General features: G+C 45.7%; 1 protein-coding gene across 11 annotated transcripts in view; it reads left to right on the forward strand.

The window, feature by feature from the left end:
- The window catches only part of AKAP13 (A-kinase anchoring protein 13), a 1,375,395-nt gene that overhangs the window by 1,320,232 nt on the left and 37,583 nt on the right, over window positions 1–17,580 (forward strand). For 9 of the 11 annotated variants that reach the window (XM_086958098.1, XM_086958099.1, XM_086958104.1 and 6 more), the window contains 2 exons: window positions 14,470–14,520; window positions 15,838–16,251. In XM_086958098.1, the coding sequence (XP_086814224.1) occupies window positions 14,470–14,520; window positions 15,838–16,251 (465 nt within the window). The remainder of the gene's footprint in view (window positions 1–14,469; window positions 14,521–15,837; window positions 16,252–17,580) is intronic. The other 2 variants (XM_086958101.1, XM_086958106.1) reach the window with 1 other exon arrangement.

A 17,580-nucleotide genomic window follows, 5' to 3' on the forward strand; every position in this document is an offset into this window, starting at 1 on the left:
CCGCGCAAAAACAAACTATCTCCCAATGGGTCATTCTTTGCATCAAAATCTGCTATTCCTAGCGAAAAAGAAACATCCAGTGGGGTTGTGTGCCCATACCACCTGGGCGACGGCAGCCACTACTGCGTTGGGACGTGGAGTCCCCCTTCTTGACATCTGCAAGGCAGCTACGTGGGCTTCCCTGCACACGTTTACCAAACTCTACTGCCTGGACAGCCAAGTCCGGAGAGACTGCTTCTTCTGCCTTTAAGTTCTCCAGGACTTTCTGGTGTGAACTTGATTCGCAGACCCACCACTGGGGTGGTATTCTAAGGTGAAGAATCCATAACTAATAGTCTCTTTCAGATGAACAAGTTACTTACATTCGGTTACAATATATCTGTAAGACTCATAGATTAGTTATGGATTCCTCACCACCTCACCCATCCTCCCCGTTCTGCGAACTGAATTCTAGTGTAAGCAACTTCCCTTTCAGGGCCCTAGTTTTTGTGCACCGGTGGTCAGTGTCTTGCATTGCTCTGTGCTTCTTGCGTGGAATGGCGTGACATCCTCGCCCGAGGGCTGTGTCTAAGTAGACACCGCAACGTCATTCCTGCGACCACGAAACCTACGACGAACGCGGAGTCGACCGACGCCACCTATCGACAATCAGGGATTCTACTGAGGAAAAAATTATCTGGATCCAGTCTGACGCCTGAGGGTAATTCTAAGGTGAGGAATTCATAATTAATCTATGTCTCTTACAGATATATTGTTACCGAAGGTAAGTAACTTGTTCGTTAGAACAGAGGAGTTCAAGCCTCTTCCCATGGACCGGCATTCTGATGCATCATTCTATATTCTAGTGAATGGTTCTGTTGTAATGCAACAGTGGCTGCTTTACGTCTGAAAAGTGCACCTAAAATTAAGTAATAGCAAATTTATCAAAGTCAATACTTAACTTTTTTTTGTCATTTTTCACTGCAAAGCGGTATTTACAAATGGTTTTTATTAGGGGCAATACTTTGGCGTCCCTTGCAACCACATTATGCCACTGAGCAGCTGATAAGAATCAGCACGACTAGCAGAGCCCCCACCCTTGCTGCCGGGCCATTGCTGTAATATAATTTAATTGAACCCAGACGAGTTGACATAGCCACTATGTCTATCTTATGCAAATCCTACCTCCTGGCTCATTTTTAAAGGCAGACATTTTTTCTTCCATGAAGATACATTTTGTTGTAACCCGGTTAGTGGTAGAATAGAACATAAAATGAACTGTTGGACTTGCCACTTTTTGCAGGGTTATCCCCAAACTTTTTGCTTCTTCCTCCTAATTTTTTCTGACCTTTAGTTGTTGGCTTTAGGACTCTGGGTACTTTACCACTGCTTGCTAATTAGTTGTAAAGTGTATATGCTCTATGTAAATTGATATCATGATTCGTGATCCATGATTGGCATATTTGATTTACTGGTAAGCCCCTAGTAAAGTGCACTGAGTGTGCCAGGGCCTGTAAATTAAATGCTACTAATGGGTCTACAGCACTGAGTGTGCCACCCACATAGTAGCACTGAAAAAGTATCCCTGACATGCCATTGCAGTATCTGCGCGCACTGTTTTAAACTGCCATGTTGACCTGGCAAGTGCAACCACTTGCCAGGCCCTAACCTTCACAGTTCTTACATGTAAGGGCACCCCTGTGGTAGGCGCAAGGTAAGGCACCCCATGGGCAAGGGGTAGTTTATGGAAAGGTAGGACATGTACTGGTGTTGTGTGATATGTCCCAATAGTGAAATGCTGCCAATTTCATGTTTCCCTATTGAAAGGCAATCTGCTCCATAGGATAGAATGTGAAATACAGTGTAACATCTTACAAGTATAACTTCCGATTGGGACAAGATAGAGAAATAATGTTTTGGCTCTCTGAATTCAGAATTTAATAGCACATCTTTTAGTAAAGATGGTTTTTAAATTATGTGTTTGAAAATGCCTCTTTTGGAAAGTATGCATTTTCTTGTTTAACCATTCTGTGTGCCTCTGCCTGTTTCTCTCTCAATAAACTTTATTCAATCTAATTTAGAAAACATAGATCATCATAGTATACATATTAAAATGATTCAAAATCATTCTTCTTAATACAATAAACATTTATATAAACTATCAATTAAAATAGCAAAGTACAATACACAGGTTACAACTCCAGGACAATGGGGGTTAGGGTTGGACTGTGTAAAAGTACGCAATTCAGTGTCTATAGTTTGAGCAATCAACACAGTAGAAATCAAATAAAGTTCTGCAGGTTCCTGGTTACCACATAAATTCATAAATAAATAATTAAAACAGTTGATTTAGGTTAAAAAGACACCGTTTGGGGTTATAAAACCATTTAAGAGTCTTGCATGTATTATACGAGTCCTCTATCACATGAAACCTGTTTAGAGTAATTTTCATAATATTTTCGGGAGTTCAAATGAATATAGAGCTAAAGATTAGCATGACTTTCCAATTCTAGTAAGCGTCTCCTTTGCTTACAAGCCCAAAGGAATGAAGCTACTCAGAAACATACAAAAGGGTCATGGCGCATCTTCATAAAGAACAGAGCGACACAGCAATTGCTTAAAATTGTGCTGCCTTATAAGAGGTATAATATTTTTGGCTCCTTGTTCCTTATAAAAATAACAAAAGAAAAAGAGGTGAAGGTCAGACTGGGCGGATAGATTATCACAAGGGCAAGCAGTTACGTCTTTAAAAGCATACTTTTTCAGAGGGAAGCCCAACATTAGAAGAATTAAGGTTAGGCGGAACCTTAGAAGGATGAACCTATGGTGCAGGTTCCTTACCGCATCCAAATATGAGTATTCACCGTCTGTTAGAGGCTGAATCCAGTAATAAAATTTCACAGTTGTATTTACCTTCTGGGTTTACTTCCTTTCATAGGCTAGCTTTGCTAAGAATAATGCCTTTAGCCTATTTTTTTGGGAACTTAAAGTATAAGCTGGGGTTTACATACAATTTGGGGACTCATAGCATGTACAAAGTCAGTTTAACGTACTCCATCCAGGGAATTGTATATGCCTTTATCAAGTGAAAGGCAATTATGTAGGATAGTCTGATTAAGGTCCACTGTGTCCCTATTCCATATCGAGTGCCAGAGCTTGATCGGGGTTTCTCTCGCTATGTCAGACACCTAGGGCAGATCCAGCTCTAAATGAGTGACCTAGTTTGAGAATGAGGGAGGGAGCGAGGAAATCCTTTTGAAAAACACATCCTCTACCTTCAGTAGGGAATCGGTTAGTGCTTTGCCTCAGACCTCTGCCCCATATGTCGTTGCAAATATTGTTTTGGCATTCTAGTACTTTTGTATTGTTGCTAGGGGCTTTGAGCCTAATTTTGTGGTAAAACTGGAGAATGCTGCCAAAGTGCGCCTCATCGTTTGTGCCCTACTTCCCACCATGTGTGACCCTATGTGTTTAGTATCAAAAACAACTCCTAGGTATGAAAAGGTCTCCTCAACAGCTAGTTTACGAGTCCCAATATGGAACAATGGAATATTTTTAAGGGGGTTATTCCTGACACTGATGAAGGTTTTTGACTTGTTGACTTTAAGATCCATGGATGACATGAAACTGACATAGGTGTCAATTAGGCGTGCAAGTGCTACGCCTGTCCTTGCTAGCAGGACGGCGGCAGCCACATAGGCCAGGATTGGTGAGAAAGTGTTCAATAAACAGCTTACAGAATTCGTGGAGAGAGAGGCACTCTTGTACCCAGCTCTATCAGGGTTTCGGGCATCTCATACTACTGAATCTGTTCTAGTGGAGGTGTCGGAGGCCATTCAGTAATGTCTTGACACCGGCGGGAGAGCGATATTCATTTTGTTGGACCTCTCGGCGGAGTTCGACACTGTCCCGCACGCACTTCTCCTGGCGCGACTGGCCGGGGTTGGTGTTTCGGAGGCCATCTGGGGTTGGCTTAGATCTTTCCTGGAGGGGCGGGCTGAGCAGATTTGGCTCCCCCTGTCCTCCTCCTCCCCTCAGTCAGTGAATACTGGAGTTCCGCAGGGATCCTCCCTTCGCTCTCTCCTTTTTAATATTTATGTCACTGCACTGATATATCTGGCAGAGGAGCTAGGGGCTAAGGTGATGGCCTATGCGGACGATACCCAGCTGCTCTTTACTGGGGACATAGATGCGGACTCTGTTTGATTGGCGCAACACTGCTTAGCTTCTATTTTTAAATGGCTGGCGGATGCACAGTTTATGTGTAATGAACAGAGGTCTGAGATCCTGTTATTTGGTAAATTCCCTCCCAATTTCCAAGAGTAGCTGTGGCCGCCCAACTTTCCACTGCCCTCCACCTCAGGGAAACCCGTAAAAAATTTGGGAGTTTGGTTAGATGAGTCTCTCTTTCTCAACACATTTTTTATTTTTTTTTGCAGAGTTTTATATAGCGCAAACTTGACCCGAACCGAATCAGGTATCAGAGCACTTTACATTGCACCAGTTACGTTACATGAGGACACACATTCATTCTTGTTGGGCACAGGGATATTAATTGATTTGCCCAGAATCACAGGATGTTTGGTGTCGTAACCGAGACTCGAACCCAGATCCCCAGGTCCGAGGTCGAACACACTAGCCGTTAAGGCAACTCCTCTCGTCCTAGTTAAGGAACTGGCCGGTTGCTGTTTCGGGCTTCTTAAGACTCTCGGAAAAATGTTTCCTCTTCTACTTAAGGCGGCGAGGGAAACAGTCACGTGTGCACTGATTCTATGGCTGCTGGATTACACCAACACCCTTTATGCTGGTATTCCTGGCTACCTGTTGAAACGGTTACAGGTAGTTTAGAATATGGCGGGCAGACTGTTATTGGGCATATCGGCGAGGGATTGTGTTCACCATCAGCTGCGATCTCTCCATTGGCTCCCCGTGGCGTGAGTTAAATTTAAATCCCTGGTTCTGAACCATCGTGCTATCCACAGGTGCGTCCCTCTCTATCTGCAGAGACGGTTCTCTTTTTTATTTTCATTCACAAGCATTTCGATCCATGTCCCTTCGCTATGCCCAGGTCGCTCGCTTCAAGTATCAGAGGTTAGCGGGCAGCTCCTTTGCTGTGAAGGCTGCCGCAGCTTGGAATTACCTTCCTCTTGTCCTGCGGTCTATTCAGGACCCAGTTGTTTTTAAAAGGAAATTAAAGACACACTTTTTTGTCTGATAGTCTCTCTCCATACCCCTTTAGGATTCGTGCCGGGACACTCACGGGTATTCGTGCGCTTTATAAATATATGTACCATAACATAATGGGCCTGAGAAAAAAGATGGAACATCAGGCGTGCACCTTTTCAGGGCGGCTACCACCCCATTTGAATAGAGTGAAAATTCAAAGGCAGCCTTGCCTGACTCCTCTCATGATCTTAAAAGGTTTGGTACATTCCCTGTCCCTTCAGTAACGGACAGAGGCCTTCGCCTGTGAGTCCATTTGGGGTAGAAGGGTAATCAGCCTGGAATCTAGTCCCATCTCAGCCATGGTTGCCCACAATATTGGTTGGGCTACGCAGTCTAAAGCTGCTTAGAGGTCCATAAAGGCCATGTATATGTTCCCTCTCTTTGCTCTGGTGTATTTAGAGATGATAATACTTAGGTTTAGGCATTGATCAATCTTGCCTCTGCCCTTCTGGAATCCACATTGAGATGGCTTCAAGACCTTGTTTTCTCTTGCCCAGTCTTATAACCTGTTCATTGGAACCCGCTCCAGGAGTTTGGCAGTGGAATCCGGAAAAGAGATAGGCCGATAATTCTGAGGGCTGGATTATCCCCTTTTTTTTATAAATTGGACTATAACACTTGTTCTCCATGATGGGGGCTCGCCTTTCTTAGAGATCTCATTGAATACATTAGTTAACAGGGGGGAGGGGGCATAGATCTTGATATTCTCAAAAGAAATCGATGTGGGCCGCATCCGGTCCTGATGCTTTAAGCGACTACATTTGGCGAGGGTAGGATTTATTTCCTCCAGGTTGAAAGTCACAGGCTTGAGTGGAGACACAGGAGTTATGCGGTTCAACCCCTGGTGGGTTTCGGTCCGAAAACGCCACCCATGACGGTCTAGGTTAGGTTAGGCTGATTTGTAGAGCGAGCAGCTGCCCCAGCAAAGGGGCGTCCCAGCGCTAAAGCAAAAAAAAGGCCAATAGCAGCACGAAGCCCATCGAATGGAAGAGAGGCCTGAGGGCCAAATGGCCACAGAGACAGACAGAGGCATGGACTAACCAAACCTAGAGAGATGGAAACAGTTGAGTTTTCAGTGCTTTCCGGAATGTCAGGTAGTTATCTAAGCTCTGGATGTGAACAGTAAGGGTGTTCCACAGCTTAGCTGCCAAAATGCGAAAGGAGCGCCCACCAGCTCGAGCCCTCCTGACCCCGGGGACAACTATGAGGTGTTGACCTGCTGAGCCAAGGTGACAAGAAAGAGCGTAGGCGGAGAGAAGGCCAGCCAGAATGCCCGAAGCAGAGGAGTTCAGGATCCTGAACGCAAAGCAGAGAAACTTGAACTCCACCCATTTTGCCACTGGCAGCCAGTGAAGCTGACGAATAGTGGTGGAGGTGGGGCAGCGTCTAGGTAGACCTAGAAGAGTCCTGAAGGCCACCTTTTGGACTCTCTGCAGTCTCACAATCTCCGTCTTGTTGGTCCCAAAGTAGAGCGAGCTGGCGTAGTCCAATCTCGACAGCAACAATGCCTGTACAATTCTCTGTCGGATGGAAGGGTCGAAAAAACCCAGCAGGGGTTTATGGCCACGCAGGATGCCAAAACATGTCGCCGCCACCTTCTAAGTCTGAGTTTGGAAACTCAAGGCCAAATCCACCCAGACCCCAAGGTTCTTCACCACCTGTATGGGGGTGGGTGCAATGCCGAAGGTGGTGGGCCACCACTGTTCACTCCATAGCTCAGGATCTTTCCCGACCAGCAAAACCTCAGACTTGCTGGCGTTGAGCTGAAGACAGTTAGCCGTCATCCACCCTGCAACGTCCTGGAGTCCACTCCGGAAGTTTGCAGCATCGTTCAAACAATCATTGGAGTGGGCGACTACTAATTGTATGTCATCAGCATTTGACATTATAGTCAACCCTCTCCTCTTGGCTACCGCAGCTAGAGGCTAAACATACAGGTTGAAAAGCGTTGGACTTAATGCAATGCCCTGCGACACACCCTGTTTGATAGGATGGAATCTGGAAGTGAAAGGGGGGAGGACACCTGGAAGGACCTGTCCGAGAGAAAGGAGAGAAACCAATCCAGGGAGAGGCCCATTATGCCAGCCTCCTTCAACCTCTGTATCAAAATCTGGTGAGAGATCGTATCAAATGCGGAACTAAGATCCAATGGGATTAGTGCTGAAGTGCGTCCCTCATCCAGTGCTGCTCTTAGATGTTCAGTCGCAGCTAGGAGGGCAGATCCGTGCTCAGAACTGGGCAAAATCCGCTCTGGGAGGAGACCAGTATGTTATTGTCCTCCAAGTAGCCTGACAAGATGAAATTGATATAGGCTTCGGAGATCTTAGAGGCCCAAGGAAGTAGGGAAATAGGACGAAAGTTCTCCGGTTTAGCTGGGTCGAGGGCGGGCTTCTTTAAAAGTGGCACTACACTAGCCTGCCTCCATAACGTGGGAACCTTGACATGTTGATGACCTGGCCCAGAGGTGTCATCAGCTGGTCAGGCTTCATAGGGTCAGCCGGTGAATCAGATTTAACCTTTCCGCAAAGTACACGTAGTACCTCCTTGGACACTGGCGGCAGGGGGTGCAACCCCAGGATCGGGCCCATGGTAACCCGAGGGAAGGTCTTATAGATGTTATCCACCTTATTTATAAAGAAGGAGGCAAGGTCCTCTCAATGTTTGTCAGACTTGATGGCAGATGTCACAGGTGCCTCAGCATTTTTAAAGTTTGTAAGAATAGTAAAGATCCTTTTAAAAGGATTGTGGCTGTTTTTGATGTCATCAGCAAAATGTGCTGCCCTTGCTTTCTGGACAGCCCTATGATATTTCTTAATGGCAGCCTGGTAGCAGCTTTTCAATATGGGATCAGAGTCTCGCCTCTATGCCCTTTCCATCCGTTTACATGCTTTACGCATATTGGTGAGGTTGGTGTTATACCATGGGGTTGGATTTAGTACTCCAACACTTAGATTGTTTGGCAGGGATCATCTCATCCAAAGGATGTCGTAGCCTGTCTGATAGTGCTTCGCTGGCGGCTTCAGGATCTTCCGGCCAGCTGGGCACGCTCAAGGAGAGGATGGAACTGAGATGATCAAAGTTAAATTTGTGCCAGGGACGATGGAACAATAGCTTCTGGGGTGATTTTCGAGAGGTTACAACCCTGGAAAGCAACATAGGGATCAAAAAATGATCCGACCAACTTATCGGGATAGGGTTTGAGACAGAGAGACGTAAAAGATTGGAAAAAACTGGGTCAAGTAGGTATCCAGCAGAATGGGTGGGACCATGTACCAGTTGGTGCAACTGGCAGGCCGCTAGGTCAGATAAGAAGTTAACTGCTTCTGGGTCCTGGGGGTTGTCAAGATGCATATTTAAGTCACCTATGACAGAGAAGCTGGCGTATCTCAACACCAGCGAGCCCTCAGTATCAACCAGAGCAGTCCTGCATTCCTGCAAAGGGCATGGGGGGTGGGTGGGGGTGTGGGGGGGGGGGGCGGGGGGGGCCGTACACCAGTATGCCAGACATGGTAAAGTTGGAATTAAAAGCGATCCCAAACCGTCCGCATTCACAGCCCATTACAGTTTCCTTGACAAATGACCTGGTATAGCATGATTTAAAAACAACTGCCACACCACCACCTCTAGTCTCCTGATTGAGGATGATGATGTTATAACCCGGGGGCAGTGCCATCCCTGGTTCTGCCACCATGTCAGCTGACAACCATGTCTCTGTCAGGAAAAGAACATCTGGGGATTCGTCGTGCAACAGGTCATGAACATCTAGATAGTGTTTCATTAGTGACCGGCAGTTGAGACTAAGCAGTTTAATATCCTGACCCTGGCCCGATGGATAGGAGGGAAGAGATGACTTGGGTGCCCAGGAGTTGGAGCCACAACTCCTACAGCAAAAGGGACCCACAGGGAGACTGCAGAGAGGAGGACCGCAGGTGTTCTGGGCTGGCCTCATGGATAGGAGTTCATCGCGCGAATAGGAAAGCATTTTTCCCCCGGAACTGGCGCAATAACTGGCGTCTCGCGACGTCCAGGCACCGATGTCCACGTGATTATCTAGTAATTGTCTCTCTAGTAATTGTTCCTGCTCCTTCTTAAAGAAAGGGGCATTTACTATCTTCCAGAAATCCCTGCTACGGTTCTGTTTAAGGATGCAGCCTTAGCCAGAATTTCCCATGCCTCTTCTTTAGCTCATCTTCCCTATTTTTTTGGGCTTTGTTATACACCAGTCGCAGATCCTTGATCTGGGATTGATTTCTAGGGGATGCTTTCAAAGCCCCACGAAGGTCCTTTAGAGCCCGGGTACAAGTCTCGTCGAACCATCTTGTTTCAAGTCTCTACCTATTGTTTTTAGGCTGAGTCAGGGCCATTTGGATCTCCTGAAGTACTCTGAAAAAAATGTATTAGAATATCTGATACAGTGTCTGGGTCTAGACAGTTTATGACCAGATTCAGCCTATTGGTTACCACTTGCTGAATGATTTTATTGTTATCTATGTTGTCCCATTTAAGCTGATATCCATTTAGCCTGGCTAGGATTGGATTTGGAACTTTCTCCGTTTGACGGGGGAGGATTCCGACACTAAGGAGCTCAAGGAATAGTGCTGCATGATAGCTAAGATTTGAAAATATAGTGATGGTGTGATAAATGTGTCCCTGACAATTTGTGGGTGCAACTATAAAATCTAGTGTAGAATTGGATCGACCCGAACTAAGGTTTTTTCCAATCCTGCTGCCTCTACTTATTTGTACACTTCCAAGCTCTCAGATGATCAGAACCTATTTAGAGTGTTCCCATAATCATGGTGCATGAAGTGGACTAGTGGCTACTCCTCCATGTCAACATGCCACAAACTGTTCCGATGAGTTGGGGCATGGTTTAGGAATTAAAATCACTAGCCATATAATGTTAAGTTTGCTGCACAACAAAGACCTTGTGAAATGTTTCAGTCCTTTTTCCAGTAAATCTATAATTGCCACCGTACTGCCACAAAAATTGTTATAATAATGTATTAGTATCCAACACTGGTGGCGTCCTCCTTCAAATGCTAAGAGATGGAAATACGGGGTGGAATTTTCTAATATAATAAACTTAATGGGGAATGTATTTGAGATTAAGGTTACTAAGCCCCCTTTAGGTCTTCCTGCCAGTTCGATAGCCGTTGATAAATATTGGGTCCTAGGCACATGTCTCCTGAAGACATATATTGTCTCGACACTGCCATAGCACTAACCACTCCGCATTAGCCATCTTTGTTGCAAGACCTGCTAAATTCCACGTGGCTAAGTATACACCCTTCTTTTGTTGACCTATCCGATTTACTGGGGACAGTGCTCCTGAGTTGCTTGTTAGGCCTTACTACTAGGTAAATTGTCGTTTACTGCCCCCCTAGATGGTTTTATCCGGTCACCTGGAAACGGTGCAGCTGGAATGTATGGGGACTCACTAATGGCGGTTAAGGCACCTGTTGCGTCTCCCTCGGGTAGTCCGTCGCAGGCCTCGAGGTCATACAAGGGGCAAATTGATGTGATAACTCAAGCCTCGTCCTCAGTCTATAGGGGTTGGGGGATCCCATAATGACTGCAGGTGGGGGGCATGAATGATTATTTAGAAGTCTCTGACAGTGGGGTGTAATTTAGGTCTGTAAAATATCACCAGAGGAAAAACAGAAATCTGTGTAGAGAGCAAAGAGGCATTTGTGGAAGCTCTCCACAGGCTTCTTACAACAATCCGGTTATTAACGTTAACAACGCAGTCACCATTGGTGTCTTTGGCAGAAGGGCCCACCCATCCAACCTGTCTGGCCATTATAATATGCTTATCCAAACCTGTACCCCGCAGGCCGAGACCTTTGAGATGAGTGTTGAACCAGTATAAGGCTTTATTCATTAACTGTTCCATAGATTCCATTTGGCCTGTACTTAACAGGGGTACATTAGCCAAGACTAAAACATAAGGAAGAACTTTTGGGGGAGGTCTAATGTGTGTAACTGGCTTATTCCTACAGGCAGAAACTCTTAAGGTCCAGGTAGCCTCCCGCCCTTCGCTTCCTCCCATTGTTTGTTTGTTGGCTTGAATGACCCGGTGGAGGTTTTCTTTTGCCCCTGGCAATATGGGTTGTTCTTGTGGGAACGATGGGGAGGGGGGAGGATGTTGGGGGATTGTCGGTATCATCGCAGTATCTGGGGGGATAACCTGGTTTACCTGCCTTAAGATTTTGTCCTGACCGGCTGGATCCCTCAGAAATCCGGGGCCGCATTCTGCTACAGGAGGGTGAGGCAGACACATGTGCTAGAAGAGTGCCCATTAATGAGGAGCTCCATTTTCTTCTCAATCTTCCCCAAGCTACAGTTTAGGGACTTGCGTAGGGAGCAAACAATCTGTTCCAATTTTAATATCATATCCTCACATATCCCCATTGCAAAGTCTCTTCTAGGGTAGCGATAAGTTCAGTGTCCTCGTGCAATGGGTTAAAGTGGGTTGTAACGGTGACCCATTTCTTCTCCCTTCCTCCAAGGAGGGACAACGCTCTGTAAGCTCAATTTCCTGAGATGACAGGTTTGCGGCCCTGACCTTGAAAGAGTCATGAGTGTTAACTATTTCGCCCCCTGATATTTGCCCTGCGGCTTTCCTCTGACCCATCTATTGGTGTCCACTTCACCGGCAGTTGCTTGAGACGGGTCAAAGTCTTTGTTAAGAATATCCCCAAGTGGCAGGACTCAGAGAAATGGCCCAGCCCAGCCTCTGACATATGTGGATGGGACTCCCCTTGGCCTGGGCTTAGCCAGGGCCCGTCTTTGCACTGTGGGAGACCTGAGGTGGTTAAGAGAGCCTCCGGGCGCAAAGTAATGTTGGTCTGGTGCAACGTTTCTGGGACTTGTAGGCTCATGGCTCACCTGAAAGAAAGTGACGGGCTAGCGGGCTCCCTGTGATGCGAGAGACCCGCGGGGTTTAAGAGCGTCTCCGGGCGCAAAGTGACTTCGGTTCTGGCCATCATTTCTAGGACTTGTAGGCTCGTGGCTCACCAGGAAGAAAGTGTCTGGTTAGGGGCTCCCCACCCCCCCCCGCTTCGGGGGGTCCGTGGTGGTTAAGAGCGCCTCTGGGCGCAAGGTGACGGCGGTCCCGTAAGCCTTTCTGGGACATTTAGGCTTGTGGCTCACCAAGAAGAAAGTGCCGGGCTAGCGGGCTCCTCCTCTGCCTGTGTGTGGATTGACTGTCTGGTTTTGGAGTGACTGGGGCTGGGGATGTGCATTCACTGTAGACAGCCACTGGGGGGAGGGGGTTGAAGTGTGCCTTGCACTTCCTGGATAACTCAGAGCTGAGCTTAATAGACCTTGGCAGAATTTATATTAGTGGGAGGAGTTTTTCTTGCACCGTAATAGGACCTGTCTTCCTTGCACACTAATGTCTCCACCCCCTGTGGTCATACTGCAACAGTGAGGACAGAATTGGTTTGTATGGGGCACAGAGACCCTTGCACAAAGAACAAAGACAAAATGGGGTGTAAGTAGTAGACCTGAAACCCCAGAAATTTAGATCACTTCTGGACTCAAGAGGAACCTTTGCAAAAGAGAAGAGCTGTGAGGAGGAGTACTGCCCCTTTGCTGTGTGGGGTTGGCCTGCTGTTGCTGTTTCTGCCAAGGAAAGGACAAAGATTGGAGCTTTGCTGTGAACCTGCTTGAAGAAGGTTTCCAAAGTCCTGAGTGTGCTGGTCGTCTGTTCTGAAGTCTCAGGGACGCAAAGACTTCAATCCCAGCTCTTGAGAACTCTATTGCTAAGAGTTCTGACCTACCAGGAGGTGCCTATTCCAGTTTTAGGCCTCTGGCAGTTGTTCCTGCTGTTTGGAACTGGAAGAAACCTAAGAGAAGAAAACCTGTCTCCGACGCCATCAGCAACACCACTGTGACTCTGCGACCTGTACCAAAGCCTGTGGCAACGCTCGTGAGGTTCACGATGCACCGCCCGGCCTGCACCATAGCTCCGACGCCCTTCGATACCTGCAGTTATCGAAAATTACCAATGCCTGTGCTCGCAACGTCTTCGTCATCACGAGCACATACATTCTGTTATTGCGGCGCTGATAACTGCCGAGGGTGACTCCACAAACTCGCCTACTTCGCATTGTCACCAGAACCAGCATCTCAACGCTGACGCAGCTGACTTACCCTGTCCTGAACTCAGTACGTCGCCTCCTCGCGGACACGACGCCTCGCCTCCCCCATGGTAGCTATGGAGTCGGCCACGACCTCTGCGTCGACTCCTCACCTCCATGCCATGCATCGTCATAGACTTAGTTTCCAAGGTACTGTTTGTTTGGGGGTCCGTGTGACTCCATGCCCGACGCCGCGCTAATACCGGTCGGGCCATTCCTTGGATTTATTGCTGTCACAAAATCGCAATAACACCAGGTGGAGCTCTTGGTTTCTACAAGCTTTAATTTTACAATAACTGTTCTAAAGTCATATCTTATTACCTGAATGTTTGATTTTTGTCGTGTTGGTTTAGATAAAGATAACTTATTTTTCTAAACTGTTGTGGTGTCTATTGGTGGTGTTATCACTGTACTACTGTGTGTTTTGAGTACAAATTAAAGTGTGTATCCCCCTTACCTTGACTAGAAGCAAGGGTCCTTATTTGAACAAAGTTACCTACTTCTGCCAACTAGAGACCCCCAGTTCTAAAATGAACCAGCACTTCAGGGTTGGAAAGTGGCTTACGCTGAGATTAGAATGCAAGATCACATTAATTCCTCTATAAGAAACTCATGAAAATGCAAATCTAATAGGTGTTTTTTTTTCCAGCTTACCTTGTTTGCTTTTTAATCCAAACTCGTAATCCGTGTGTGTTTCTGTACCAAATGGTTGATTGTATCTTAGATGATATATATAATATCATACTGCTATTGTTTCAAGCGCACTGTAATTAATATACTGTGCCATCTGCATCAGCATGCTCGGAAAAGCTCTCAGTGCCTTGGGGCTGCCAAGTTTGCATTTGATGATTTTAGTTCTGACGAAATAATTTGGCAAGTGGCCACACTTCTACTTTTTCGATAGTGCATCTCTTGCATTCTGTATGAGCTACAAAACTCTACTTGCAGATGGAATTAGTTGAGTTATAACCACCCACAACCCTCCTGAATAGTGGTTATTTTTTACTTTCCAGACGAACCATGAATATTTTTAAGATTAAACATTGCCTTACCGTTTAAATGTACAGAAGACTCCCATTGTCGTTTGGTGACAGTACTCGTTTTTGTTCCCATTTAGCAGGTGCTTTGCAGCGTGTCTCACCTACATGAACTGCTCAGCACTTTACAGGTAAGTTCACTTGCCATGTGAAAGTAGGTATGACATAATTTACAAAATGATCACATTTCTCCCTGTTTAAGAGTGCAGCTATTTATATTTATTTTTATTAATGAGCTGTAACCAGTCCATATGGAACATTAGGGTGGCTACAGTCCAATAATAAAAACTCTAAGGAGATTTCTATTTTGATATTTTATGGATACTTTTTTCTAAATTACCTTTTCCGAATGATGAATACATTTTGTACAGCAGTGTTGTATGAAAGGCACGTGACTGTTGTAGATGAAGATGTGTTCACCAGCGAATTCACCATGAAGAGATAGCTATTAGTCAAGAGTTGTCATATTTATTGTTTGCAGTATATACTGAATGGTGAGTTTCAAAAATAGATTTTTTTGTCTAACTAGATTGAAAGGTTTATTTAAAGCTTAAGTAAACCAAAACTAGTAATTATAGCCTACCGAGCCAAACGTGGGTTAGCAATTGGGATGTCCATCAGTTAAGTTACATCTCTTTAGAAAAAATGATTCCTTTGGAGAACAATGTATTTGTTTGGAAGTAGAGATTGCATAGTAGATGGATACATGGCAGAATGTGGGTCCGAAAAATATAAAATATGATTTGGTTTAAAGGTTTGTAGAGAGGAGACATATGTAAAAAAATCACCCTTTAAAGTAACACCACAGAGGACCAACATATTTTCATATCATGGACAAGTGACTATAGCTACCTGTATTTTTATTGGAAAACTATATATGTGAGTAGCATAAAACCACATACAAAACCAACTCCAGCGACATGTGGTGTTTGTTCAAAAGCAAATTTCACAGACTCAAAGTATAGGTGAATGTTGAACGGAATAACTGAAGAAATCTGCCACATGCTGCTTGCCAAATGAGGGCTCTACATTAGTAAACCATTGCAGTTCCCAGTAATATCTCAAAATATCTCAGAATAGACATCCCAGTGCTGTAACCAGCTAAGTGTACTATGGTCATACGAAATTCCATAAAGAGATCTGAAGAGCTGTTCAGTGCTGCCAGCTTACTGAAAAAACAGAAACTGCATTCCTCTCTGACTTCTTCATCCATCATACTGGTAAGTGCTGCACCCAATAACAGGATCAAAACAAAGAGACCACACATCCACCACACACCTATATGGTGTAGCATGCTATCCATGCACTTTAGCATCCCAAGCAAGGGTAGTAGGTGCTATATAAATGTTGCAATACAATACACCTGTATCCATATGTTTCTTTCTGTAATGATTGTGAATTAAATGAACTTATTCTGTCCACTTGTTCTTTTACCATATATGTATTAGGCTGTAGTGCTTCAACAAGACACGTACATAGAAGATCAAAAACTGTTGTTAAATGAGAAAACAATTTCCAGAACTTTATCAAAGCCGAATTCTTTGATTGAACAAGAGAAACAGCGCAGTTTAGAAAAGCAACGGCAGGAACTGGCCAATCTTCAGAAACAGCAAGCTCAACATCTGGAAGAAAAACGCAAGCGGGAAAGGGAATGGGAATCAAGAGAGAAAGAGCTTACTGAGCGGGAAGCTAGACTCGCACAAAGAGAGGAGAAGACTGAGAAGGGACTGCAGGAACTGGAGAAGGAGAGAGAGGAGCTCCAGGCTAGGAAGGAGGAGTATCAGCGTGATCTGGAGCGTCTCCGAGCTGCCCAGAAGCAGCTGGAAAAAGAAACTGAACAGCTGAAGCGAGATATGGAGCAGGTAATGTTTTGGAATGTAAAAACAGATGATGAATAGGTGACCCCAAACGCTTGTTTTTATGGTTGTTCCATGTTCATTATGAAAGAATACGTTCTTCTCTGCCAGTGTTTTAATTTGTAAGAGAATAAGTCCCAGTGCCCAAAGCACTTCTCAGGCCCGCTTCCGGCGCAAATACCAAGGCTGCATAGAATTGAATCTACTTCATGCCACTGACCAGTCACTGCTGCCCCTCTTGGTCTCACTCTTGCAGGTGCTAGCTTTTCTCTTGTGACAGTTTTTCCATCTTTTCTCTTTATACTTCTGCCCACTTTGTGCATTTTCCCTCTCCTGCTCTCTGTAAATCTCTCCTCTGCATGCGCGTCCTAGTCTCACCTCTGGTTTGTACAACCATATCTCCCCCCTACTGTCATGTCTGTGCCCCCAATCTCTTTTCTTATGTCCCCATCTGTTAACACATACAAATGCATGCCCTCACTGAAAGTCAGTCATCAGATGGGTATTTGTTGCTGGGCTGTCACAGTGTAACACACAAGATGATGGACGGAATGTTGCACATTGGCAAAACGTTCACCCCTAGTCACGGATCTGGGTTTAATCCATCGTTAATTTGCTCACCATGCCACCCCAGTTCAGACATGGCCATATGCAAATCAGTCTTGACCCTGTGCCAAATGGGAACAGTCCAGCCCGAACTGCCAAGCCATGTCTTCCCTGGACTGGAATCAAGCATCCTAGTACCGGTTTCTGGCTATCAGCCAGGTAGCTTGACTCCAGTGGCATAGTGAGCACGGGACCAACGTCTGGGGATACCCTTCCCACATAGGGCGAACAGCAAAACACACAAGAAGATGTACGGAATGTTGCACATTGCAAAACATTCACCCCTAGTCACAGATCTGGGTTTAATCCATTGTTATTTTTCTCTCCACGCCACCCCTGTTCAGACATGGCCATATGCAAATCAGTCTTGACCCTGTGCCTCATGGGAACAGTCCAGCCCGAACTTCCACGCCATGTCTTCCCTGGACCGGAATCAAGCATCCCAGGACTGGTACTGGCTATCAGCCGTCATCAGACAGAATAGCTTGACTACAGTGGCGTAGTGAGCACGGGATCCATGTCTGGGCATAACCTTCCCACATAGGGCGAACAGCAAAACACAAAAGATGATGGACGGAATGTTGCACATTGACAAAACATTCTCCCCCGGTCACAGATCTGGGTTTAATCCATCATTATTTTGCTCACCACGCCACCCCAGTTCAGACATGGCCATATGCAAATCAGTCTTGACCCTGTGTCTGGAGTCAACCTATCCTGGCTGATGAC

Source organism: Lissotriton vulgaris, chromosome 2_1 (assembly GCF_964263255.1).
Source record: "Lissotriton vulgaris chromosome 2_1, aLisVul1.2, whole genome shotgun sequence".
NCBI classification, from domain to species: Eukaryota; Metazoa; Chordata; class Amphibia; order Caudata; family Salamandridae; genus Lissotriton; species Lissotriton vulgaris.